Source organism: Chiloscyllium plagiosum, unplaced genomic scaffold (genome assembly GCF_037043375.1).
Source record: "Chiloscyllium plagiosum isolate Xiang-an unplaced genomic scaffold, Cpla_swu_hap1 HiC_scaffold_48, whole genome shotgun sequence".
Classification (NCBI taxonomy): domain Eukaryota; kingdom Metazoa; phylum Chordata; class Chondrichthyes; order Orectolobiformes; family Hemiscylliidae; genus Chiloscyllium; species Chiloscyllium plagiosum.
Window position 1 is genome coordinate 32,036,270 of NW_028270186.1, and position 26,058 is coordinate 32,062,327.

The following is a 26,058-nucleotide window of genomic DNA, read 5'->3' on the forward strand; positions in this document are numbered from 1 at the left end:
TCCAGGCAGTTCACCGATAACGTGCGTTGATTAAATACAATGTGGCTGCAATACGTTTCGTGAACCTTTTTCGACAAAATGATGTCGCATTCACTGTGATGCGATTCCATGCCAGGCACCAGCTGAACAGCAAACCCTGCCTCAGGATCCCTCTGTCTAAAAAAGGTACAATCAATGTGTTCAGCAAAAACAGGAATGCAATCGGCTCTGCAGGCCTTGAAACTGAGCCTGAAACTGGGAATTGTTATTTATATTTAGAAAGAACTTTATTTCTAACTGTGGGGAGAATCATGGGGATAACTGGAATTCTGCGCTGGCATCACATGGTCAGTCAGCCTCCGCGCGCTTTCTGGTGAAGATTGTGGTGAAAGGTACAGTGCTCCAGTGAGTGACTGTATTGTGAAAGCATTACATTTACAGCACTGTCCCATTACAAAATGTGATTTAAAGATTTATTTAGACTGTCTTGTTGTGTGTTAGACTAAATTTAATTTTGGGGGTTCGCCCCTACCCTCTTTTTCCACAGACCCCATTATTAGTATTGCACGATTTTCTATAATACGGTGTTGCACAGGAACACAGTTATCGCGTTAATCGAGAACAACCTGGAATGAGAACTGATTTTCTATCTTCACACCATACTCCTGCTCTCTCCCTATCCCTTTAGTTTCCAGAAATCCTCATTTACGTTCAGCGCCTGGACTTCCAAGGGAGCGAGTATCCCTGGTTCACCAGTCTCTGAGTGCAGGCATTTCTTCTCATCTCAATGCAAAGTGGCCTGTCTGTACCTAATATTGTGGCCCTTTGTTTTAGACGTCTGAGCCAGGAAATTATCATCCCTGCTTCGAACTTGTCTCGCCCTGTCAGAGTGTTATATATTTCACTGAGATCTCCACTCATTTTCCTAAACCCCATGGAATACAGGTCCAGTCGCCCCAAACTCTGCTCCCGCAACAAGTCTGTCATTCCAGAGATCAGTCTGGTCATCCTTTGCTGCTTTCCCTCACTATCAGGTTTGTCCTCTGTTCGGAAAAGAGACCAAAACTGCACACAATACTGCACAATGTTCGAGATGGGGTCTCACCAAGGCCTTGTCCAGCTGCAGTAAGACACTTACTCCTGTACTCAAATCCCATGAAATGAAGATGAATACAACATTTACCTTCCCACCTGCTTTCTACTCCTGCAATATTGCTTTCAGTGACTGGTGTACAGGGAGATCCAGGTTCCTTTCAATGTTACAGTGCCCCACTTACTGGGCCTATATTCAGTGGTCAGCGTGCCAATGCCATTCCCAGTATAGACTTCTGGCTTCAGAACTCATTGCCCTACATGGACTCGGAGGGCTACGCAGAAATAAACAAAAATGCAGCTAAGTTCATTTATGGAGCAACATTTTTCAACCACTCCATTTACAAATGGGAGGCTGCCATTCTATTGTTCCCATTAAAGTACAGTACACATCTCATTTCCCCCATTACTCTCCATCTGCCACGTATTCGCCCAGTCACTCCACTTGTCTCAATCACCTTGGAGCTTTTTTACATCCTCATCCACTCACAAGCTGACATCGTTTAGTGCTGTCAGCAGACTTGGGAATATTGCACTTGTGCCCCTCACCCAAAGATATGTTGTGTATTGGGAATAGCTGGAGCCCAAGCAACGATCCTTTCAATATCCTTCTAGCCTTCCATTAAAAAAAATGTTTTATTCCTGCTCACTGTTTCCTCTCCCATTCTAAAACCATGGCCGTATATTAGCCATATCCCATAGGATTCGAATTTGCACAATACGCTTGGGGCTTTATCAAAAATCTTTCTGAGATTCCACTCATAAAGCATTGATACCTTCTACATAATTTTGCTAAAAGCCACTTTCTCAAATATGATTCCCATTTCATAAATCTCTGTTGACTTTGTCTATGCCCATTAATTTCAGTCCAATACTTTCTCTAAACTGTTCGTTGCTAATTCCATTCTATTCCCTTTTTCTCACCAGACCCAAGTAACCTAGTATTGCTAGGTAGTTTTCATTCTTTTTTTTGTTTTTTTCTGTGAAGGCATAACTAAATATTTGCTCCACAGTTCTGCTATTTTCCGGTCCTCAATTATCTGGCATCAGACTGTAAGAAAGATACACCTTTTTTCTCTTAATTTTGCAAATAATATAATTTCAGAAAATATTACAACTTCTCTCTTATCAACTGTGTTAAGATATTTTTCAGAAACCCATCAATTCCTACCTTAACCTTCTCAATGATTGACTTTCCACCGCCATACAATCACAGAAGCAAAGACTCTGTACTACCAGAAATACAGCACAGTGTACATTTGGCCAACTTTCCGACACAAGACCGTAGCCGTGAATCTTAAAGCATTTGAAGTGCAAAACCGTGTTGTTTCTAACGGTTTTGAGGTTACCATGACAACTCCACTCTCAAGCAGTGCATTCTAGACCTCAACACCCTCTGGTTGAAAAACAAGTCTCAAATCCTCACTAAACCGCAAACCCTTCACTTTAAATGTGTGGCCCTTTGACTAAAAGTAACAACTGCTGTCTATCCACCCTGTCCATGTCCCTCGTAATCCTATCCGTCTGAATCACGGACCCTCAGCCTTCTCTCCTCCAAACTAAACAACCCGAGCTTATCCAACCTCTCTCCATAGCTGATATGCTTCATCCCAGGGAACATCCTGGTGAATCTGCTCTGCACCCTCTCCAGTACAATCACATTCTTCCTGTAATGTTGTTACCAGAACTACACACATTATTCCAGCTTGCCCTCACCAAAGTTCTGCATAGTTCTTATAATCTATGCCTTGATGAATAATGGCTATGTTTACAGCCCCCTATCCTTTCCCAAATTGTGTACTAACCTGTCCAGTCACATTCAGCGATGTGTGGAGAAGCACCCTCTTAGCTTCCTAGTGTGTGCCATTCATTGAGTACTCCCCTGTCCGGTTCCTTCTTCCAAAGTGCATCATCTCATAGTTATCAGTGCTACATTCCTTCTGCAATGATCCACCCATCTGACCATTCCATCTGTATCAACCTGTAACATAAGGCCTTCCTCTTAACTGCCCCCCACCCAGCCAATCTTTGTATAAAACACAAACTTATTTATTACATACCCCAGCCCTCATCAATATTCACAGCTGCATCATTTATGAATACCACAAACAATAAGATCAAAAATCTCTCAACATCAGTTACTTCACGTGGTTGTGCACCTTGATGAAGAAGCAGGCTAATGCTGCCAAATAAACCTCTTAGACTATAATCTGGTGTTATGCTATTTTTAGATTTGTCCACCCCAGCCTAACGCCAGTACCTCTGAATCACAAATAAGAAGGGACCCAGCACTGATGCCCGTAGTACACCATCAGACACTGGCCTCCAGTCACACAAATAGCCTGCAAACACACACCTCTTTCTCCTACTACTAAAGTTGATTTAGATGCAACTTGGCAAGTCACTAATGAGTCCTACCTGTTCACTGGTTATTCTGTTCCACTTGACACACTTGTAGATTATCTAGGGTTTCTCCGTAATCTTGCCCTGCCATACCCCTGTGTTTTCAGTCCCCTCCACATGCAGAATTTCCTCTTTATTGCAGTCTTAAATGGTCTGTCCTTTACCCTGCCATTGTTTGCCTTGAATGTGGATTAGACAGCCTGATAAACATTCTGTTAATTTCCAACTTGTCGTATGTTTTGCGAATTTTAAGAAGTTCACAGTGGCCCACCTCTGATTCTTTAAAATTCTTGAGAACATCGGCCGAGTTTCCTCATCACGCAATCTCGCCATCTGAGGAATTTATCTGGAAAATGTCCATTACACTTCCTCTGTGGTCAGTATATTCTTTCGCAGATTTGGTCACCAAAATTGTTCTCAATACTCCAGGTACAGTCTCACCAACACTCTGTGAAACTGCTTCAACATGTCTATAGATCTATATACTGACTCCTTTAAAGGAAGACAAACCAAGCTTAAAGTTTCCACTTACATATATTCCTCCACGTGCCCTTCACATTCATTGCATTTTCGAACTCACTGTGTGAGTTCTTATAGAAAGCCTTCTGAGAATCTAAATTATGCCAATTCTAATGGATCCCCAAATTCTACGCTGTAAGAATCAACTTCAAACAATTCCAAAGTTTGTCAAGTATGATTTCCCTTTCAGAAATGCATACTGATTCTCTCAAATGTTGCTGTTAATGTCAAAATATCCAATACCACATCCTATATAATAGATTCCAACAGTTTCCCGACAAATGTCATGTTAGTTTGGAGAACTGCCGAAAAATTATCTCTTCTTCCTTTTGTAGATGCTTGGATCATGTTTACTTATGCACATTGTCTACATTGGCTTCCAGATTCTGCAGAATGTACAGTAAAATAAAACGCAGTAATCGACATCACAATTAATACTTCTATTGGTGATTTTTTTCTGACGATTTTGGTATGAAGTACATCTGGTTTGTCAAGCTTAGCAATGCTCAATCCAGCTGCATGTTCAATATTGCCTTGTTACTGATATGAATTGACTTTATGCCTTTACTTCCATAAGTCGTATATGAACACTTGGTATTTTTGCGTGATTTTCTGGATCTTCCACCATGAAGACAGATGTAAAGTAACTGGTCATTTGCTTGACTATTTGCCTGTTATCCACAATAAACTCATCTCTCCCGATTGCAAATTTCCACATTTGACTTTTTTTTTCCTTTAAAATATAGATCATAGAGTTTTGGAGTCTTTGTGTTCCTGTTTGTTTGCATGCATGTTCGCTTTTTGATTTCCTTATCAGTTTCATGACCCTCCTTTTCTGGATTGCAATTTTCTGAGGATTCTCAGGGCTCCACAAAGTCGAGAATTCTTCTAAAATCACTTCCTGTGATTAATATAATCTTTAATTTGTTATGTTAGTCATCATTAAGCACTTTCTCACTCTTTGGTATTTTCATCTGAAATAAATAGATATATCTTTCAGACTATGCAGTATTTCTATAAATCTCCTGGTCCTGACCAGATATAGTCAGGAACACTACAGGAGGACAGAGAAGTAATAGCGGGGGCCTTGGTTGGTACTTTTGTATCATCGGTAGCCAATGGGTGAGGTCCCGGAGGACTGGAGTGTAGCAAATGCTGTGCCCTTCTTCAAGAAGAACTAAAAAGAAAAACCTGGGAACTATAGACCAGTAAACGTAACATCTCTAGTTTCTTGAGAAGATTCTGAGAGAGAAGATATACATGCATTTGGAAAGGCAGGGTGTGATTATGAGCAGTCAGCACGGCTTTGTGCATGGGGGATTATGGCTCAGAAATTTGTTAAAGTGCTTTGGTGAAATGACCAGTAACTTTGACAAGGGCATGGTGGTATACCTGGTGTATATGGATTTCACTGAGACCTTCAGTAAGGTTCCACATGGGACGCTGCTCCGGAAGTTTAGATCACATGGAATTGAGGGGGAGCTGGCAAATTAGATCCAAAATTTGCTTGATGGTAGGAAACATAGAGTTATAGTGGAAGGATGCTTGTCGGACTGCAGGCCTGTGATGAGTAGAATGCCTCAGGGGTCGGTTCTGGGACTATTATTGTTTGTTTTATGCTTGTATATTGTATATATATTTACATATTACATATATCCACGATTTAAATAAGAATGTACAGGCATAATCATAAGTTTCAAGGTGACATTAAAATAGGCGGTATCGTGGACAGTGAGGAAGATAATCAGAAATTGCAGAAATTACAGCAGTGCCTTCATCAAGTGAGGAAGTGGGCCAAGAAGTGGCAAATGGAGTTTAGTACAGATAAGTGTAAGTTCTTGCATTTTAGAAAGTCAAATCAAGGTAGGAGTTTCATGGTGAATGGCAGGGTCTTAAGGAGTGTATTAAGACAAAGGGACCTTAAAATACAGGTTCAAGGTTCTCTGAAAGTGGAGTCACAGATAGATAGGGCAGTGAAAAAAGGCATTTGGCACACTGGCCTTCATCAGTCAGAGTAATGAGTATCGAAATTAGGGAGTTATGTTGCAGTTATACAGGATACTGGTTAGGCAATACTGGTAGTGTTATGTTCAGTGTTGTTCACTTTGCTATTGGAAGGATGTTATTAAACTGGAAATAGTGCAGAAGAAATTTACAAGAATGTTGCCCGGACTCAATGGTCTGAGATATAGTGCGAGGTTGGGTAAGCTAGGAGTTTTTACATTCGAGTGTACGAGACTGATGGGGATCTGATAGAAGTGCATAAGATCATGGGAGGCATGGATAGAGTGAATGCACTCAGTCTTTTTTCCCCAGGATTGAGCAACCCACAGACCAGAGGGCATCAATTTAAGATCCGAGGGGAAAGAGTAAAAGGGAACCTGAGGGGCAATTTCTTTTACACACAGGGTGGTGTGTACATGGAATTAGCTGCCAGCAGAAGTGGTTGAGGCGGGTACATTCACAAAATTTAAAATGCATTTGGACAAATACGCGGATAGGAAACAATAATCAGGATTCGGGACAAGGGCAGGAAAATTGGGTTAATGTGAATGGACATTTAGTTTGGAATGGACCAGTGCTGTCGGACTCTATGACTCTCACAATCATTGCTTCTCCCACTGAATGTTATATTATACTTCCCCAATTCACTGGAGTGTACTTGACCCTCTAGCCTCTGGGCTTCCATAATGTTTGATCAGAATGTTCAAACATTCGATATTGTTTTCATACGCCGTGTAAAAATGCAACATATTGAATTCACTCTTCCTCCAAAGTTGCTTCAGAGAAAGGTTATTAATTCGTCCTCCTGACAAAACAACACCAAATCTGAAATAACCTGTTCTCTAGTTTCGTTCACAACATACTCTTCAACCTACCTGATATACACTTCATGGAAGTTATTCTTCACAGCATTAGTAGTCACTTAGTTAATGGAGTTTCGGTGCAACTTGAGACCATCTATTATTACTGCAGCAACCACGATTATTTGTTACTCATTCACAGGATGAGGGCGTCGCTGGATAACCAGTATTTTTTGCCCATGCCAGAGGGCAGTTAAGAGTAAACAGCGTTACCTTGGGTCTGGAGTCATATGCAGGCCAGACCAGTTAAGTAGAGCAGTATCCTTCCCTCAAGGACATCAGTGAACCAGATGCGTTTTTTCAACAATCGACAATGGATTCCTGATTATCATAAACCTTTGATTCTGGATACGTATTGAATTCAGATTCCACCATCTGCCATGGCAAGATTTGAATTCATGGCTCCAGAATATTACCTGGGTCTCTGGCTTAAGAGGCCAGCAATAATATCGCAATGTCATTGCTTCCCTTTGCATATACTTGCATACCTAATTTCCAGAACATATGATGTAAAGTTTTTGCGTGAGAGATTTGGTTTTGATATACAACACACTAATGTTTGCTTCACCTTGCTATTTGTAAGATCTACCCAAACTTATTCTGTGGGAAGTGATGAAAGGGTCTGTGGCGTTATTAGCGATAGACTTGGACAAGACGTTCAGGGAGACTCAACTCAACGCTGAGATGATCTGAAGATTTGGTCAGCAATACAGGAGAAGCATCAATATTCTTTCCCCCCACTTTGCCAGGATAAGTGTAACCATATTCTTCTGCTCCCTCGCACTCATTGTATATCTGTAAAACACCTACCCCGAACAAGGCTCACACGCTATCTCCAAATAAAGCTCAAGCACGACCACACTCACTGTTGAATTCAGCACTTTCCCTCCCCCACTTTTTCTGTCACTGACGCAATAGCCCCTCACACTAATACCACTGCATGGATACAACACTGTGGTCAGACTCCCTCCGGACATCTCACCATTCTCCCTTCCCCTATACCAGCATTAACAGCAGGGACACCCACTCCCACCCTCACTCCGTTCCTCCTCTTCTCCCATTCCAGGAGAAACAGCCTGGAATAGGACATAAAGGGCCAGGCCGGATGTTAGAGTGCCCGATATCCGTTCCCTCACCCTCTACCTCGACATGTGGGGAGGATCCTAGAAAGAGCTGGAGAGGACCAGGACGCCTTGTGTGGAGATTCTGAAACATCCACATCCCACCAACCAAGTAAGCAGCAATGTTCAGCAAACAACAATTCTCAATTTAAACTCACTGGCAGTTTCAATCTCATCTCTGTCACTTGAAGAAGAACAGATACCCAATTGCACAATGATGCAGGCATTAAATTACACAGAAGTAATGGTATATACCCCAATATACGAACATGCACAATGCATACAAGGGGATAGATATACACACATAGAAGCAGACAATGATATATACAGTGACAAACAAATAGACACAAAAGCAGATAGAAACTCAGATAGAAAGTCTGATACACAGACAGACATAGTCACACAAATACACAGATAACAAGCACATGGACACACACAGACACACACATATGCCTACACGCAGAGACACAGACACTAGTAACATTATGACACAAATAAATAAGTTTTTGATTTATAATGAGGTCAAGGATTCTAGGGAGAAGGTAGGAGAATGATGTTGAGGAACATATGCGAAATTATAGTATGACATATCAGACTGGATGGGCCGAAGGGCGTCATTCCGCACCATTTGTAATGCTTGTGTAGTGCTTTGCTATCAGGTATTCTCTTCCTGAGATAGCATCCGAGAGTGGATTTGATACATATTTGATTGGAAAAGCTGAGTGGGATAGTGGGACAGAGTTGGAGGGAGGAATGGTTTATGTCTATTCCTAGTTTGTTTTTTCATTTATATCTATAAAGGGGCAGTGATTTGATGTGAGGTTAACACAGTTTTAAAATAATGGGTCCCACAATGAAACACGGATGTCCCTTTCCCTTTAGTGTTGCGCTATCTGTGGTGTCCTCATCCTCAGGGAACAGTGAAGACTCGGTTATTGAAGATAATCAAGACTGAGCTCGACTGATTTTTGCTGGACAGGTGAGTCAGTGTTTATTGGGAACAGATAGGAGGCGGATGGTCAAACATAATCGGATCTGCCATGAGCATTCTGACTGGTGGCGCCGAATGGCCAACTGTTGTCCCTACCCCAATGTGTTGTTCCTCAATGCACCCTCGAGTCTGTAACAGAGATATACTGCTCCCCCTACCCCATGTGTTGTTCCCTCAATCCACCCTCGAGGCTGTTACAAAGATATACTGCTGCACCTACCCCTTGTATTGTTCCATCAATCCACCCCTCAATGCGATTACAGGGCAGAGGTCTATCCCATTCAGCCAGACTGGATCGTTCCAATGAGACGGGAGGAGACCATTCTGGCCCTCGAAGGAGTTACACAGGAATATAGAAGGAAGTAATTCAGCTCGTTGAGTACATTCCACAGCCCAGGGGAAGGTCATTTAAATTGCCTGAACTGCTACACAGGATCAAGGATGCTGTCTATAACAGGAAATAGATAGTGGAGAAAAAATAATATTTTTACAAAACTGTAGCTTATTTTGCCTCAGAGATCACCGTGGGGTCATCAATGATCAATAAGCTATATCAAATACCTGGATGAAGGGACTGAATGGATTAAAACTAAATTTATTTGTACACCAAGATGATCAATCAATATATCTTCAAATGGAGGTAGTGAAATTGCATTGTGATATAGACAGGGAAGGATAGTGAGCAAACCTTCAGTAGAAATATCATAACGTGAGTTGTCTATTGTGGTAGGGAGGATAGAACAGCAGGAAACAATTTAAATGGAGAGAGATCGCAGAACTCTGTGATGCAGACATTTTTCATATTCCTGGTACATGACTCATATGAAGTCTGTCTGCAGATGCAGCAAGTGATTTGGGAGGTAAGTGGAATGATGCTGTTTGTGGCAACGGGTATTGGGTTTAATCAGGAATGTTTTACTGCATCTGTACGGACATTGCTGAGACCACATCTGATACACTGCCTGCAGTTTTGATCCTCTAAATTAATAAAAATATGTAACTCTTTCGAAGATTTTCAAATATGCTTCAAATATGCTCATTCCTGAAATGAAGGCCTTTTCTTATTGGAGTTATCTGTTCAGGTCTTCGATGAGAAATCTTATTGAACCACGATTTTCAGAAAATTGCATCAGCTGGATACATGTTTTTTTTAAGGAGACTAAAATGAGAGACTTTTTTTATTAATGAGACGTATTGATAATAACACAAATATTATGAAGATATCAACCCATTTAAAAAAAAACGCAGACACATATAAACATGTCCTCAAATTATAAAGCGGGCACATTTTTTGTTTTGCGCATGAAAGGCACTTTGCACAACAACAGCAATGATGTACCTGCATATGGTTCGTTATCATCCATTCCAGAAAATGGTCATGGAGATCGCACAAGGTCCAGTTTGGTGTTCAGTTGTCATTACAGTATTTTTCCACGCAGAGAGGGAGAAAAATATTACCTGCCTCAGAGGCAGCAGACAATTGGACTCTCTCTCTTATTTTGTTTTGCTTGAAAACAAGGTGTAAGAGCAGAAAATCCCTGAGTCACCTTTACCACTCATGGAGGATTCCCGGAGTGGGACCATTCGGCGCAGCCACTTTGGTGCGGCCTGTTTGGTGCAGCCCATTTTGCCGCAGACCCATTTAGGGCAGAACTATTTCAGCGCAGCTCATATTTATTCTTTTTCAGGCTTCGATAAAAGCATTAATCAAAGCAATAAAAATAAAAATAATGTTTATTCTCTTCAGTAAAAATATTAAAAAGAAAAACTAAAAGAAATAAGTTAATTACAAAAAACTAAAATATAACGTTTATTCAAAATTATGGGCAATTCCTCATAAATACTCAACCTCATTTGTCTCACTAAATCTTCTTACCAGTGTTTGTATTCTAGCGTCTGCTTCTTTAATTTCAACGGAATATCGTGCCCTGCTATCAAATGCTCATAGTAAATGTCCCTTCCTCTCTGAACGTTTCGTAAACTGTCAATAAATTTCCAAATAACTGGACGTTCCACTCCAAGTTCGCATTGTCATCTCCTGTGGGCAGCTTCTACCTGATTGTTTGTTCTGTCCTCATTGTTTAAAGTTCTTTCATATAAATTCCACATTCCAACTGGAAAAAGCGTTGGACGGGACAATTTCGTCTGTGTAATCTCACACCTCCATAGTTATCCTCGAACCAGTCCAGCAGCGGTTGCATCTGGAAGCGCATCAGTCAGATGTTCAATAGCTTCATGAATGTTTTCTTTGTGAATAAATGCAAGACCAATTATCATTGTAGCTCTGAACGAAAACTCTGAGTCAATGTTATACTTACTCAAGGATCTTTTTTAACATTTTTACTGAAGGGAATAATCATTATTTTTATTTTTATTGCTTTGATTAATGCTTTTATGGAAGCCTGAAAAGGAATAAATAAGAGCTGCGCTGAAATAGTTCTGCCCTAAATGGGTCTGCGGCAAAATGGGCTGCACCAAACAGGCCGCACCAAACAGAATGAAGTACTCAGTAAATTACACAGCATGCGGGACGCCATATAACCATCCCAGGCTGTTATGCAGAAGCAGGGACGCCCTGGGTAGCTGTCAGGGACTGTAGAGTATAGATCATTACTCATTTTATGTTTGGAAAGCGGTAACGAGTGGAATTTTTCAGGGATCTGTATGAGGTCATCAACAAATTACAATCCATACCAATGAATTGGATGAATGGGATGGAGCTCAGTTTGCTCATGCACCAGGATAGTCATTCAATAAGATGTCAAATGGAGACAGAGCGTCTGCAATGGCACACAGACAGGGGGAGGGCAGAGCGTCTGCAATGGGATACAGACAGGGGGAGGGCAGGGCATCTGCAATGGGAGACAGACAGGGGGAGGGCAGAGACTCTGCAATGGGTCACAGACTGGCAGAGGACAGATCATCTGCAATGGAATACGGACGGGGAAGGGCAGAGCATCTGCAATGGGATACAGACAGGGGAGAGGGCAGGACATCTGCAATGGGATACACACAGTGTCCGCAGTGGGATACAGGCGGGGGAGGACAGAGCGTCTGTAACGGGATATGGCGGGGGAGGGCAGAGCATCTGCAATGGGATACAGACAGGAGGGCAGAGCATTTGCGGTGGGATACAGACAGGGGGGCGGCAGAGCGTCTTCAATGGGATACAGACGGGGAGGGCAGAGCGTCTGCAATGGTATACCGACAGGGGGAGGGCATTGCATCTGCAATAGGAGACAGACAGGTGGAGGGCAGAGGGTCCGCAATGGGACACAGACTGGGAGAGGACAGCACATCTGCAATGGGTTACAGACGGGGTAGGGCAGAGCGTCTGCAATGGTATACAGACAGCATGAGTGCAGAGCGTCTGCAATGGGATAGGGACAGGAGGAGGGCAGGGTGACTGCAATGGGATACAGACAGGGGAGGCTGAGTGTCTACAATGGGATACAGACAGAGGGAGTTCAGAACGTCTGCAATAAGATACAGACCGCGGAGGGAAGACAGAGGGCAGTGCGTCTACAATGGGATACAGACAATGGAGGGCAGAACGTCTGCAATGAGATATAGACCGGGGGAGGGGAGACCTTTAACAATGGGATACAGACGGCTGAGGGCAGTGATGGCAGTGTGTCTGCAGTCGAATACAAACGGGTGAGGCATAGCGTCTACAGTGTGACACTGACAGGGGGAGGGCAGAGTATCTGCAATGGGATACAGATCGGGTGTCGGCACGCCAGGGTGTCTGCAATGGGATACTGAAAGGGAAAAGGGCAGATCATCTGCAATGGGATACAGACATTGGAAGGGTTGAGTGTCTGCAATGGGATGCAGACAGGGGAGGGGAGAGCATCTACAATGGGATACAGACAGAAGGAGGGCAGTGCGTCAGCATTGGGATACAGACGGGGAGGGCAGAGCGTCTGCAATGGTATACAGGTAGGGGGAGGGCAGAGCGTCTGCAATGGGATACAGACAGGAGGAGGGCAGAGCGTCTGCAACGAGATACAGACAGTGGACGAAGACTGTCTGCTGTGGGATACAGACGGGAAAGCGGAAAAGACAAAACAGCAGAAATTGATTTCAATGCAAGGAGGATGCAGAACTCAGTGTTACAGAGGGATTTGTGTATCTGTACATGAATCACATCAAATTAACCTGAAGATGTAGCAAATGATTTGGAAGGTAAATGTAATGATTCTGAGTCATGCAAGGGGTGTTGGGTATGATCTTAGCGATGTTTTCTGCATCAGTACAGGGCATTGCTGAGATTGCATCTGTTATATTATGTGTAGTTATAATTGCCTAAACTGGAAAAAAAACTAAAATTGCTTTCGAAACCTTTCAAAGATGTTTCTCTTTACTCATTCTTGGGATGAAGGCATTACGTTATGAAGAATTAACAGTTCGGCTTGAGAATGAAGGATGTTTTATTGACCATATAAGATCTTGAGAAGAGTATAGTTGGTGAATACCAGATGGATATTTCTTCTTGTGTGGGAGAATAAAACTGGGGAAAAAATTTCAGAATAAGTCAGTTTGAAAGGAAAGGTCAATGGACAGAAAAATTGAACTCTGAATTCTGTTCCTACATGCTGACAGACAGGCTGAGCTTTTCCAGCAATTACTGTATATGTTTAAGAACATTCATTTTAACACAGATATTGTGAAGACATGAAACGCTTAATTTTACATTATGCAACCACATATTAACACATCTTCAAAACAAGTAGGGCCATTTATCGTTAATGAATTGATTCTGCAATAACACACTGACCTGGAGTGGAGAATGTGATGGAGTCGTATAGTTTGGACAATGTTCAAGAAGAGCTCACATAGTCCAGTGGGACTAATAACGTTATTGATTTAAGTTCCAGATGGAAAATATAGCCTATTTGTGAAGGGACAGTCTATTGCTCCCTTTCTGTTTCCCTATCGTTCATCACAGCAATGCGTGGAAAGAAAATAAGCCCAGTCGTCTTTCCCACTAATGGACGATTCCTGATGACGATGGTGCAGGGGGCAGAGATTTTTGGATGACTGGGATCTTTTGTGGGGCAAGGTGACGTGTTCCGGAAGGACGGGTTGTAACTGAACTGGAAGGGGACCAGTATCCTAGCAGGCAGGTTTGCAACTGCTGCAAGGGAGGGTTTCAACTAGATTGGCTGGGGGTTGGGGAGGAGTGGGATCCTCAACAGCAGGGAGGCAAGTGAGAGGCCGGAAGGAGATATAGTAATCCGAAACAGTAAAATGAAGAGACAGGTCAGGCTAGACAACGACAGGGAGCAAGGAATGCCTGTTGGATTAAATTGCAACTGTTTCAATGCAAGATGGCTGACAGGTAAGGCCGATGAACTCAGGGCCTGGATCGGTGCGTGGGACTGGGATATCATAGCCATTACTGAAACATGGCTAAGGGAGGGACAGCACTGGCAGCTTAATGTACCAGGGTACAGGTGCTTTATGCGGGACAGAGATGGTGGAAGGAGGGGACGGGGAGTTTCATTTTTGATTAAGGCGAGTATCACAGCAGTAATCAGAGATAAATTAACTGATGGATCATCCTGTGAGGATTTGTCTTGGGAGCTAATAAATAAGAAGGGAATGGTGATAGTATTTGGATTGTACTATAGGTCCCTAAATAGTAAACAAGGAATTAGGGGAACAAAATATGTAGACAGACCGGGGAGAATTTCAGGCCAATAGGATTGCATTAGTAGGAGATTTTAATTTTCCGAACATAGACTGGGAATGACAGAGAATTAAAGACTGAGGTGGGATGTATTTATTAAGTGTGTTCAGAATAGTTTCCTCAAGCAGTATGTAGAGGGTGAAACTCGGGAAGGGACGAAACTTGACCTATTCTAAGATCTAGGGCAAGGCAGGTGACTGAGATGACAGCGGGGGAGCACTCTGGGACCAGTGACCATAGTTCTGTTAATTTTTAAATAATTATGGAAAAGGACAAAACTGCTCCACATGTTCAAGTTCAAAATTGGGGCAAGGCGAATTTTGTTGGAATTAGACAGGAGCTTGTCGGGGTTTGTTGGAGGAGTTTGTTTGCAGGCGAAGGGACGTCCTGCAAGTGGGAGGTCTTTAAAAGTGAAATGTCTACAGTTCAAGGTCAATATGTTCCTGTGAGGGTAAAAGGCAATGTTGGTAGGAAGAGGGACCCTCGGATGTCAGGAGATTTTGAGGCTTTGACCAGCAAAAAGGAGGCGTGGCTCATGTCCAGGCATCTGGGATCGAGGGAATACCTGGAGGTGTACAGGGGATACAGTAGTTTACTGAAGAAGGAAATCAGGAGGGCGAAAAGTGGGCACAAGATAGCTTTGGCTGAGAAGATTAGTGTGAATGCAAAGAGGTTCTTCAAGTATATTAAAGTAAAAAGAATAACTAAATGAAAGTATGACCCCTCAAGTTCCAAAGTGGACATGCATGTCCACTTTGGAACTTGAGAGATTCTTAATGAATATTTCTCCTCTGCCTTTACCGTGGAGAAAATCATGAAGACTTGGGAGGTTAACCAAGGTAGTAGTGTTATCTTGGTGTGAGTCAATATCACAGGAGAAGACGTGGTGGACCATTAGAATGTATGAAGGTGAATAAATCTCCTGATCCTAAACAGATGCATCCAAGAACACTGCAAAAGACTACAGAAGAAACTACGGGGACACTGGTTAATACTTTTGCATCGTCGTTAGCTATAGATTAGGTTTGAGAATATTGGAGAGTAGCAAATGTGTGCCATTTTTGAAGAAGGGAAGCAAAGAAAAATCTGAAAGCTACAGACCAGGAAACCTAACAACTCTGATAGGTATGTTACTTGATAAGACTCTGAGGGATGAGATATACATGCATTTAGAAAGATAAGGTTTGTTTAGAAATAGTTTTTTGACAGATTCCCTACAGTATGGCAACAGGCCATTTGGTCCAACAGGATCACACCGACCCTCCAAACAGTAACCCACCCAGTCCCATTCCCCTACGCTATATTTACCCCTGACGAATGCACATAACACTATGGGTAACTTAGCATGGCCAATTCACCTGACCTATACATCTTTGGATTGTGGGAGGAAAATGGAGCACCCAGATGAAACACACACAAATACAGTGAGAATGTACAAACTCCACACAGAGAGTCACCCGAAGCTGGAACCAAACCCGGATCCATGGCACTATGAGGCAGCAGTACTAGCCACTGAATCACCATGCCACCCTTGCATTTTCAACATAGTTCAATGACACAGGGACAAAATCTATTCTGCCCTTCACCCATGATACAATATCTCATACCATGGATAATGTATTCTCCACTGAAAATGTCATCTTATTATTTTTTACTAATTCGTTTGTTATTACTAATTTTAATAATTATTGTTAATAGATATTTTTTGACTGGAAAGATTGAATGGCTTTGTGAGTGGAAGATCATGCATCTCAAGTTTGTTTGAGTTCATCGACGAAGTCTTCGAGGAGACTCTCCTGTTCTCCTGTTCCCTGGATGCTGCCTGACCTGCTGCGCTTTTCCAGCAAAATATTTTCAGCTTCATTGATGAAGTGACCAGTAATGTTGATGAGGGTAGGGCGGTATATGTAGTCTGTATGGTTTTCACTGAGGCCTTTGACAAGGTTGCCATTGATAGGCTGTTCTGGAAGGTTGGCATCGCATGGACCCCAGAGGGAGCTGGCAAATTGTACACACAATTGGCTTCATGGTAGTTAGCAGAGGGTAATAGTGGAAGGGTACTCTCGGACTGGAGGCCTGTGAAACATGAAGTGCCTCAGGGGTCGCTGCTGCGCCCATTGCTGTTTGTTATCTGTATCAATGATATTCTTGCGAATGTACAAGGCATGATTAGGAAACTTGAAGATGACACTAAAAGAAGTGGTATCGTGGACAGTGAGGACATATATCAGAAATTGCAGCAGGACCTTGATCAAACTGGAGAAGTTGGCCGAGGAATATTTTGGCAACGTTAGATCAAGATAGGAGTTTCATGGTGATTGGTAGGACTTTAATGAGTGTAGTTGAGCAGAGGGACCATGGAGTTTAGGTCCACTGTTCTCTGATAGTGGGGTCATAGTTAGACATGGTAGTGAAGAAGGCTTTTCCCACATTAGCATGCATCGGTCAGGACATGGAGGAGAGCAGTTGGGAAGTTATGTGCAGTTATACAGGATGTTGGTGAGGCTGCACTTGTAGTGTTGTGTTCAGTATCATTCACATTGCGATCGGAAGGATGTTTTTAATTTGGAATGTGTGCAGACGGAATTTACAAAAATATTGCCAGGTCTCAACAGTATGAATTATAGGGAGAGGTTGGACAAGCGAGGACTTTTTTCTTTAGAGAATAGGAGACTGGGAGGGATCTTATAGAAGTTTACATGGATAGGATAGATCCAGCCTTTGTTTTCCCTAGAGTTGGGGAATCGAGGAGGCGAGGGCATCAATTTAAGATGAGAGAGGAATGAATAAAAGGGAAACTGATGGAAACTGTTTTACACAGAGAGTCGTACACAAAGGGAATGAGGTGCCAACGGAAGTTGTTGAAGCATTTATATTAACGATATTTAACTGGCATTTGGGCAATTACATGGATAGGATAGGACGAGAATGCTATGGGCCAAGTGCTGGGAATGAGGTTAGTGTGGTTGGATGTTTGGATCACCATGGACGAGTTTGGGCCAAAGGGCCTCTCTGCCTCATTCTATGCTGAAGGACTTGATGACTCTACAAATAGAACAGCATTTGGGTCAAACTCTCATTTTTCCTTAGGTCATGAGTTCGAATCATATTTGGACAATGTTCTTTCAAGTTAACTTTGCTGATATTTTGCTTTTCAGTTTATTATTGACAATACGTGTGTGTGCGTGCATGTGCGTGTGTGTGTGTCTCTGTGTGTTTCTCAGTATTTTTCAAAGGAAAATATCACTTTACGTATTTACAATATCCTCTCGTCATTCCTCTTTCCATCATAGTTTGAGTAACTTTGTTTTGGTCATAAATGTGTTGTTTTTGCAGATTAAAGAAATCTGCCTGACTTGTTCCGAACACTGACCCTGACACACTCTGAGAACTATATCATTGGCCATATCACCAACATAGTTATCATTATTTTTTGTGGCCAGTGGAGGAGTGGGGCTAGAAAAAGGAGCTGTGAGCCAAAACAACACAGGGAATTATCGATTCAATCAGCCAACATCAGTGTCGAGGAGTTCATTGGAGGGGATTTGCATCTATTTAGAAAGACAAGGACTGATTAGAATCAGTCAATATGGATTTGTGTGGTGGAAATAATGTTTAATTAATGTGATTGAGTATTATGAAGAGGTGACAAAGAAGATTGAAGAAGACACTGTGATATATATTGTTTACACAGACTTCAGCAAGGCATTTAATAACGTTCCCCATCGTAGACAGATTACTAAAATTAGGTTATATGTTATCTAGCAAAAACTAACCAATTGGATACAAAATTGGATTGAAAGTAATGGATTGTTTTCCAGACTGAAGACCTGTGGCCAGTGGTGTGCTGAAAGAAGCAGTGCTGAGCTCACTGCTTTTCATCACGGATATAAACAACTTTGATGTGATTATCAGAGGCATGGTTAGGAAGTTTACAGATAACATCACCAACGTGGTGCAGTTCACAGTAACGAAGACTATCTCAGAATATAACGGGATCCTTGACCACCAAGGACTGGCAGATTGAGTTTAATTTGGATATTTGTAAGGTTTTGCATTTTGGTAAGTTAAAGCACGGTAGTACCCTGGGGAAAGTTGTTGAACAAAGAAACCTATGGGTGAAGATTCATAGTTCCTTGAAAGTGGAGTTTAGGTCGGTAGAGTGGTGAGCAATGTAGTTAGCATGCTTACCTTAATCGGTCAGAACATTGAGTTAGGAGTGGGGTAGCGTTTTGCGCTTGTAAAGGACGTAGGTGAGGCCACTTTAAGAATACTGCGTACATGCCAGTTGACTCTGCTAAAGGATGGATGTTGTTAAGCTTGAAAGGGTGCAGAAAAGATTTACAAGGATTTTCTGGAACCTGAGGGTTTGAGCTACAGGGCGATGATGAACAGGTTGAGGTCTTTTCCCCTGGACGGTCAGAGGCAGAATGGTGATATGACAGAGGTTTAAAAAAGTCCTAATGGACATGGATAGTCTGAATGGGCAAGATCTTTTTCCCAGTGTAGGGGCATCCAGAACTAACCGGCATAGTGTGAAGGTGACATGGCAAAGACTTAGAAGGGATTTGAGAGGAAAAGTTTTCATACAGAGGCTGGTGGGTGTACTGTCAGAGGAAGTGGTGAAAGCGGGTACAATTACACGTTTAAAATGTATCTGGAAAAGTAAATAAATAGGAATGGTTAAGAGGGATGTGAGCCAAATGCTGGCAAGTGAGACGAGATCTGATTAAGATGCCAGATTGGCATAGACAGTTTGGACAAAAGGTTCAGTTTCCATGCTGTATTACTCTCTTATTCTCACAACGGAATGAGGGAAAATTCTAAGGGCCATTCGAATGGGAATTCTCTTCCCCAGAAGTTTGTGGTGCCTCTCTGGTTACAAGTATTCACAGCTGAGTTAGTTAAAGATTTGACAGAGGTGTGTCACTGATAATGGGACACAGGCAGGAAATGAGGCTGAGACCACAATCTGATCAGCGACAATCTTAATGCCTGGTGGAGAAGGCTCAATTTCTCGAATGACCCACTCCTGCTCCTCAGTCCCATGTTTCTGTGTTCCATTCCACCTCTCTAACCTGTTAGACAGGAGCAGTTAGAGTCCACTTACTGTTATAGCATGGTGCACAGAAACAGAGGAGATGATTTCGTCCCTCAAGACTGTCCCACACGGTTTGGGAGATTTGGAAAATGTAATTGGAACCCCAGGCTCGACCTAAAAGAGGTCGCTCATCTTCTTTACAGAACTTCCCCTCTCTGTAACTTGTGCTTCATTTGTAAATCATGTTGTGGACCCAGATTCACTGTGAATACAGCCCCCAAATCTCACTCAGCGATGGCTCACAAAATCCGCTGGTCTCCCTAATTGCAACATTCCATAAAAGACCTTCCAGGACAATAAACACCAACTAACTTTCCAATAACAGAATGGGAGAACATCAGAAACAAGGGCAGGTCATTCACATCCTAATCCTGTCTTGTCCTTCACGAAGAGCAAGGCTGATCTGCTCCAAGTCTCAAATCCTCCTCAATGTCCAAGTCTTCTTGAACACTTCCATAGAATGCAGAACAAAGAACAGTACTGATTTGGAGACGGCGGTGTTGGACTGGAGTGTACAAATTTAAAAATCACACAGCACCAGGTTATAGTCCAACAGGTTTAATTGGAAGCACACTACCTTTCACAGCGTCGATCCTTCATCAGGTGATAGTGGAGGGCTTATTCCTAACACATAATTGAAAGCAGAAGTTTGCAGTGAGATATAACTGAAATTATACATTGGAAAATTGATTGTTAAGCCTTTCATACGTTAGAATACCATGATAGTTTCACTTCCTTCATTTGTAAATCAAAAAACTTTTTTTTTAAGTTGCATTCTCTGGTTAGCTGTTAAAAATGGTGATATCTAGACAATATGGTAAGGTGTTGCCCCCCTGTGTTTTCTGTCTATGCCATGATGTTTCGAATGATTCTCATCTAAAAAGTGAGATAACACAGTTTTACATGAATTCATGCAGTGTTTGAGCTCAGAGTTCTACATGAATGCATGCAGTTTGGATCTTCAGCCCTCGACGTTTTACCGTTTAACCTACTCTAAGATCAGACTAACCTACATGCTTCCGTTCACTTTGTTCCATGTGCCTATGCAAGGGACTCTTAAGTTTCCCTCACGTATTTGACTCTACTACCACCGGTGTTGACTTGTTGGGCCGAAGTGCCTGTTTCCAAACTGTAAGTAATCTAATCTAATCTAACCGACCCTCCAAAGAGTAACCCACCCAGACACATTTCCCTCTGACTAATGCACCTAACATAATGGACAATTTAGCATGGTCAATTCACCCGGCCTGAACATCTTCGGACTGTGGTAGGAAACCAGGACACCCGGAGGAAACTCACTCAGAATGTGCAAACTCTACACAGACAGTTGCCCAAGGCTTGAATCGAACCTGGGACCCTTGTGCTGTCAGAAAGCAGTGTAAGCTACTGAGCCACCGTGCCAGCAGAAGAGGGGGCATTCACTGAAATTTACAAAATTTTCAGGATAAGTTGTCCCTCTTCAGCTCTGTGACCATGTGCAGCAAGGCTTGGACAACATTCAAGATTGTGTTGTTAACGTCTGGGTAACATTTATGTAACACACAGTACATTTCCACAGTAAAAGGAGGAGTTCATTCAGCACCTCAATCTAGTTTCACAAGAATGTGGGGAAGCCATTCATCCCATCAAAACTACTGGGCAAGAAGAAGGATAGATCATTCAGTCCCTCCTGCCTGTTGCACAGGAAGACAGGGAGTCTGCTCTCTCCCACATGTCACATACATGGGAACAGAAAGAACCATTTCATACCCGGAGTCACTTACAAAGTAACAGGAAGAGGCTATTCAGCTTGTCAAGCCACTAACTCAGGAACAGGAAAGTGTCAGAGATGCTCCAACATCACAAACAAATGGATCAGGTGCTGCACAGACAGACTGCTTCAAATTGATCCACATGGCTTAATTACTCATGGTACATATGTGTTACTTTAACATGTTCTCTGGCAGTCGGAATGAAGCCAACATTTTTTAGCCATTCTCCAAGTTATCTTCCATCTCCAAGAAGGCAGACCCATGGTCTCCGTGGAGGTCAGAAACCGGTGGGGAATAACTAACTGTTTCAGAATTAAGGTATTTTGGCTGCTGACAGGATTGTGTACAAAGTGACATTCAATGCAGTGTCACACAGTAATTGTGCATTAAAGTGCTCAGAGTTGATTCAGAGCCTGAACCTCTCTGTCAATCGACATGGCGGCTCTGCAGATGCATGTAAACTGTCGTGAATCAAACATCTAATGAAAGGCATGAAATTTGCACCCTATTCAGCTGTTTGGGACATAATGAGTTTCTGTCCATACCCATCAAGCTTCAACTTCTTATTCTCTCACAGCGCTACAGATTAAACAGATAGTTACTACACTTTCTCCTCATGATAACATCATGCCAGTGTTTAGTCTGGTCAAACTACTTTTCACTCTCTCAGTGACAAAGGGATCATTGTTTATAAAGCAGACCAAACCTTTACAAAATGCACCAAATACTCTCTCAAAAAACACGATCAGTGGGAAAGATATTCTAACTTTTGTACTTCAATAATTTTGCCTGAAGAGCCACATATCTTTTACCTCCTGCCCCTGTATGAATTCTGTCAGTGACGTATGACCAAGGACATCCAGGTCATTTTCAACAAAAGCACTCGCCAACCTCTCTACCATTTAATAAATATAAATGTACATGATGATATTTGTTGGTCACATCTGAATCATTTTCATACCTTGTGAACAGCTGTTGCCCAAACACTGATCCTGCTGCCGGAGAAAGTGAGGTCTGCAGATGCTGGAGATCAGAGCTGGAAATGTGTTGCTGGAAAAGCGCAGCAGGTCAGGCAGCATCCAGGGAATAGGAGAATCGACGTTTCGGGCATAAGCCCTTCTTCTTTCCTGAAGAAGGGCTTATGCCCGAAACGTTGATTCTCCTATTCCCTGGATGCTGCCTGACCTGCTGCGCTTTTCCAGCAACACATTTCCAGCACTGATCCTGCTGCCACCCATCAATTCTTCAGTCCAGAGAAAAACAGTATTCTTCTCGTATCTCCATTACCCAAATTTTAATCCATGTGGTATATATTCCACCCCTACCTACCCATGGACTCGAACATTCCCCATTCTCCTGTATTCAAACATGTAAAACGTTTCATAAAAATACAAATACTCCATTCCCATTGGTTCTCAACTGTCGATGTCACAACAGATAATCTCCAGGTTTATCAAAGATAATTTCTCTTTCCTGAATCTAGGCCGAATGTACCAAATCAAATCATTATTCTCCAAGTATCTAGTTGTCACGTTCCTTATAAAACGTTCCAATATTTTATTCCCACAGCTGACATCAAGCTATTTAGTTTTCCGTCTCCCCTCTCCATCCTGTTTTAAATATTTAGGTTTACAATAGTTGTTTTCCAGTCTGCAGCATCCTTTCCAGAATCTAACTAGCTTTGAAGAATAATCAGTAATTCTTTCACTTGCTCTGTTCTGATCTCAATCACTCTGGAATGTAACTCATCAGATGCAGCAACTTATGAAACTTCAATTCAATTAGAGCTTAAATAACATACTCTTCATTGCTTCTGATATCCTGAAGTCTCCCATTGTTTCCAATCACTCTGTTCCCTAATATATCTGCAAGTTAGTTTCTGTACCTTCCCCTGTGGAGATGGAACCAATGCATTCCTCTTAGTAGGCAGGTAGTTTCTGACCGCTTGTGAATACATTGGAGGACTGCACTTCGGAGATGGTGGATATATTACCCACTGCTGCCTGCAAAGTTCCAGAATCAATCCAGTTTAATTCATCGTGAGTGTCAGTACAGTCCTGTCCCTGGTGTGAGACGGCAGGTTATATTGAAGTTCGGGGTACAGCTCAGTGATCACCTCAATTTTGAGACAAGCTGATTTTATACTTTACATCTGAATGCGTGCAGCTTAGACAAATGTTCCTGGAAATCCCAGAGAGTATAGTACAGTGCCCTGTTCCTCCCAGTTTACACAGCTTCCTTTCTTTGTAGTCCCAGCTCCATTTGTTTACCATGGACCCAGACACACTGTAAATGCAGTATTCAGAGTGGGGTCCCCAGATCCTCGGGTTCCCTGAATGAAGCAAGTAGTTGACATCACAATCCTGAACAAAACCATCCACAGAGCCTCCACTGACTTTCTAGATGACAGCATCAAGTCAATTCCCCACACACATAGTGTATCCACTCAGTTTTAAAAATGTCTCGGTCTCCTCAGCTTCTTTTCCCGGCTGAGAAATCTGTTACATCTCCACACAGTCGCACAGTAACAGTTCCTCTCTCCAAAGAAGCAGTTGACAATGGAACATTACGTTTCTCTATATCTCAGCGACTATAAGTATTGCCGATGGAGTTGATCACCACACTCAGAGACGAGAGATAGAGGGAACATAACAAACGGTAAGCAGGGTCATCTCGTAATAAATATTATATTCAGGAATATGTGAAAAGGGGAAATGTTAGAATAACTTCCCATTCTGTTTTCCTTCCAGTCCATCATCAGCAATCCTTTTGCTTGCGTTTCCTCTCTCTCTCTCTCTCTCTCTCTCTCATGCTGGACATCATCCACTCAACACAAACCGCCCGCTCACCCTTCCAACCATCCCTGATATAATAATATTATTTCTCAGTTGCATTCAGTTTTGATAGTTTCACTAACAGCCTGCCATACCTGCTGTTTCTTCTGACACACTGCCATACCGTCTGAGATTCTCCAACATTCTTTCAGACGGTGGAGAATTTTATTTTAGATAGCCAGCATCCGCATTTCCTTGGTTAGTTCACCTTTAATGTTGTTGTTTCGCGGGATGCCAGCATCACTGGCAAGGGCAGCATTTGTTGTCCATCCTAATTGCCCTTGACCATGCGGCCATTTGTCAAGACAATATGGAGGCAACCATATTGTTGTGGATCTGAGGTAACACTTAGTTCAGACAGGGCGAAAGTGTTCGGCTTCTTTACCAAAGGTTACTAATAAAATAATAAAATAAATCCTGATGGTCTATGGTTGCCATGATTGAAATTAGGTTTCATTCCAAATTTTGTCATTGGAATTTAAATTTCGTCATCGGCTGTGATAGGATTTCAGACAATGGTTTTAGAGTCATAACGTGCACCTCTGAATTACAGTCAGTGACATTATTACTCTGTTTAAGAGTCCATGTCGTGAATTAACTGTAGAGACAAGAACAAGTTTGTGGTCAAAATATTTGTAACTGGAAGAGAGGTCAGGAGAGAACTGGAGCCATAAAATCTGTCATTAATGAAAGGGTAGATGATGGCGAATTCAGCAGCAGAACTCAGGCAGAGCTGGTGATTGGGGATATTATGAAGGTGGGTGTCAGCAGGTTTGATAACATAGAGAATACGGAGACATAAAACAGTTCACGGGAAAAAGGGACTCAAGGTTCCGAACAGTCTTATTCCTTCTCAGATGTTTATGAAAGTAGTTTGGAAATGCATGAGAAGGAAGTGGCGTTTGTGACTGAAAGTTTATGTATTTGTTAAATATAATCAACCAGAAAAGCAATAACATTCAGCATCGTTTATAGAATTGACAGAGCTAGGCTTACCTGGAACACCAACAATAGCGAGGATGGGATAGTACCCAGCTGGAATAATCATCAGTACGGCTAGTATCCGCAACTGTAACCATGCCCAATTCAGAGAAAGATAGTGAAGACCCAAGGATAAACTCCTGTCCATTGTTGGAACGTTCCAGTCTAATATTCTCAGATTCTGATCCATTGTTGTAAGATTCCAGCCTAATGTTCTCAGATTCAAATCCATTGTTGGACCATTCTAATGTTCTCAGATTCTGATTTCTCTCTCTTTCTCTGTAGCTGCTGATCCCAATATTGTTGAGTTTGACTCTGCCCCGAATACTATGGCATAACAAGTTGAAAGACGGTCCTAATTATGGAAGAGGGAAAGCCTCCAGTGACCCAGTTAGGTCCAGGAAGACTGATATTAATCACAATCACTGCACAAACAGCTCCAGTTAACCCATTTTACAGCAACTCTGATATATCACAATAATAATTGGTGTGGCTGGGATTTTGATATCGCTGATTATTAGGCTCATGGCATGTCTCCAGTTGTAAACATAGAGGTGAGGGAGAGAGATAATTCTTTCTGAACACAAGCTCGATGATTCTGCTGTGTTTTGGCAGTATCGGAATTGCTGGGCTCCCGAGGCCGTCTGTGTCTAATCACCAGGCCTGCTGCATCTTTTCGTTTTATTTATTTATGTTTAACTTTGACTTTTGTCTGTCCAGCATTTAA

At 42.3% G+C, this 26,058-nt stretch overlaps 1 protein-coding gene across 1 annotated transcript in view; it reads right to left on the reverse strand.

Moving 5' to 3' along the window:
* LOC148135804 (putative G protein-coupled receptor 139) overlaps positions 1-25,563 on the reverse strand; it is a 79,970-nt gene extending 54,407 nt beyond the window's left edge. The window contains exon 1 of the mRNA XM_087984223.1: positions 25,347-25,563. Coding sequence (XP_087840349.1) covers positions 25,347-25,563 — 217 coding nt within the window. The remainder of the gene's footprint in view (positions 1-25,346) is intronic.
* Between the last annotated feature and the right edge of the window lie 495 nt (positions 25,564-26,058).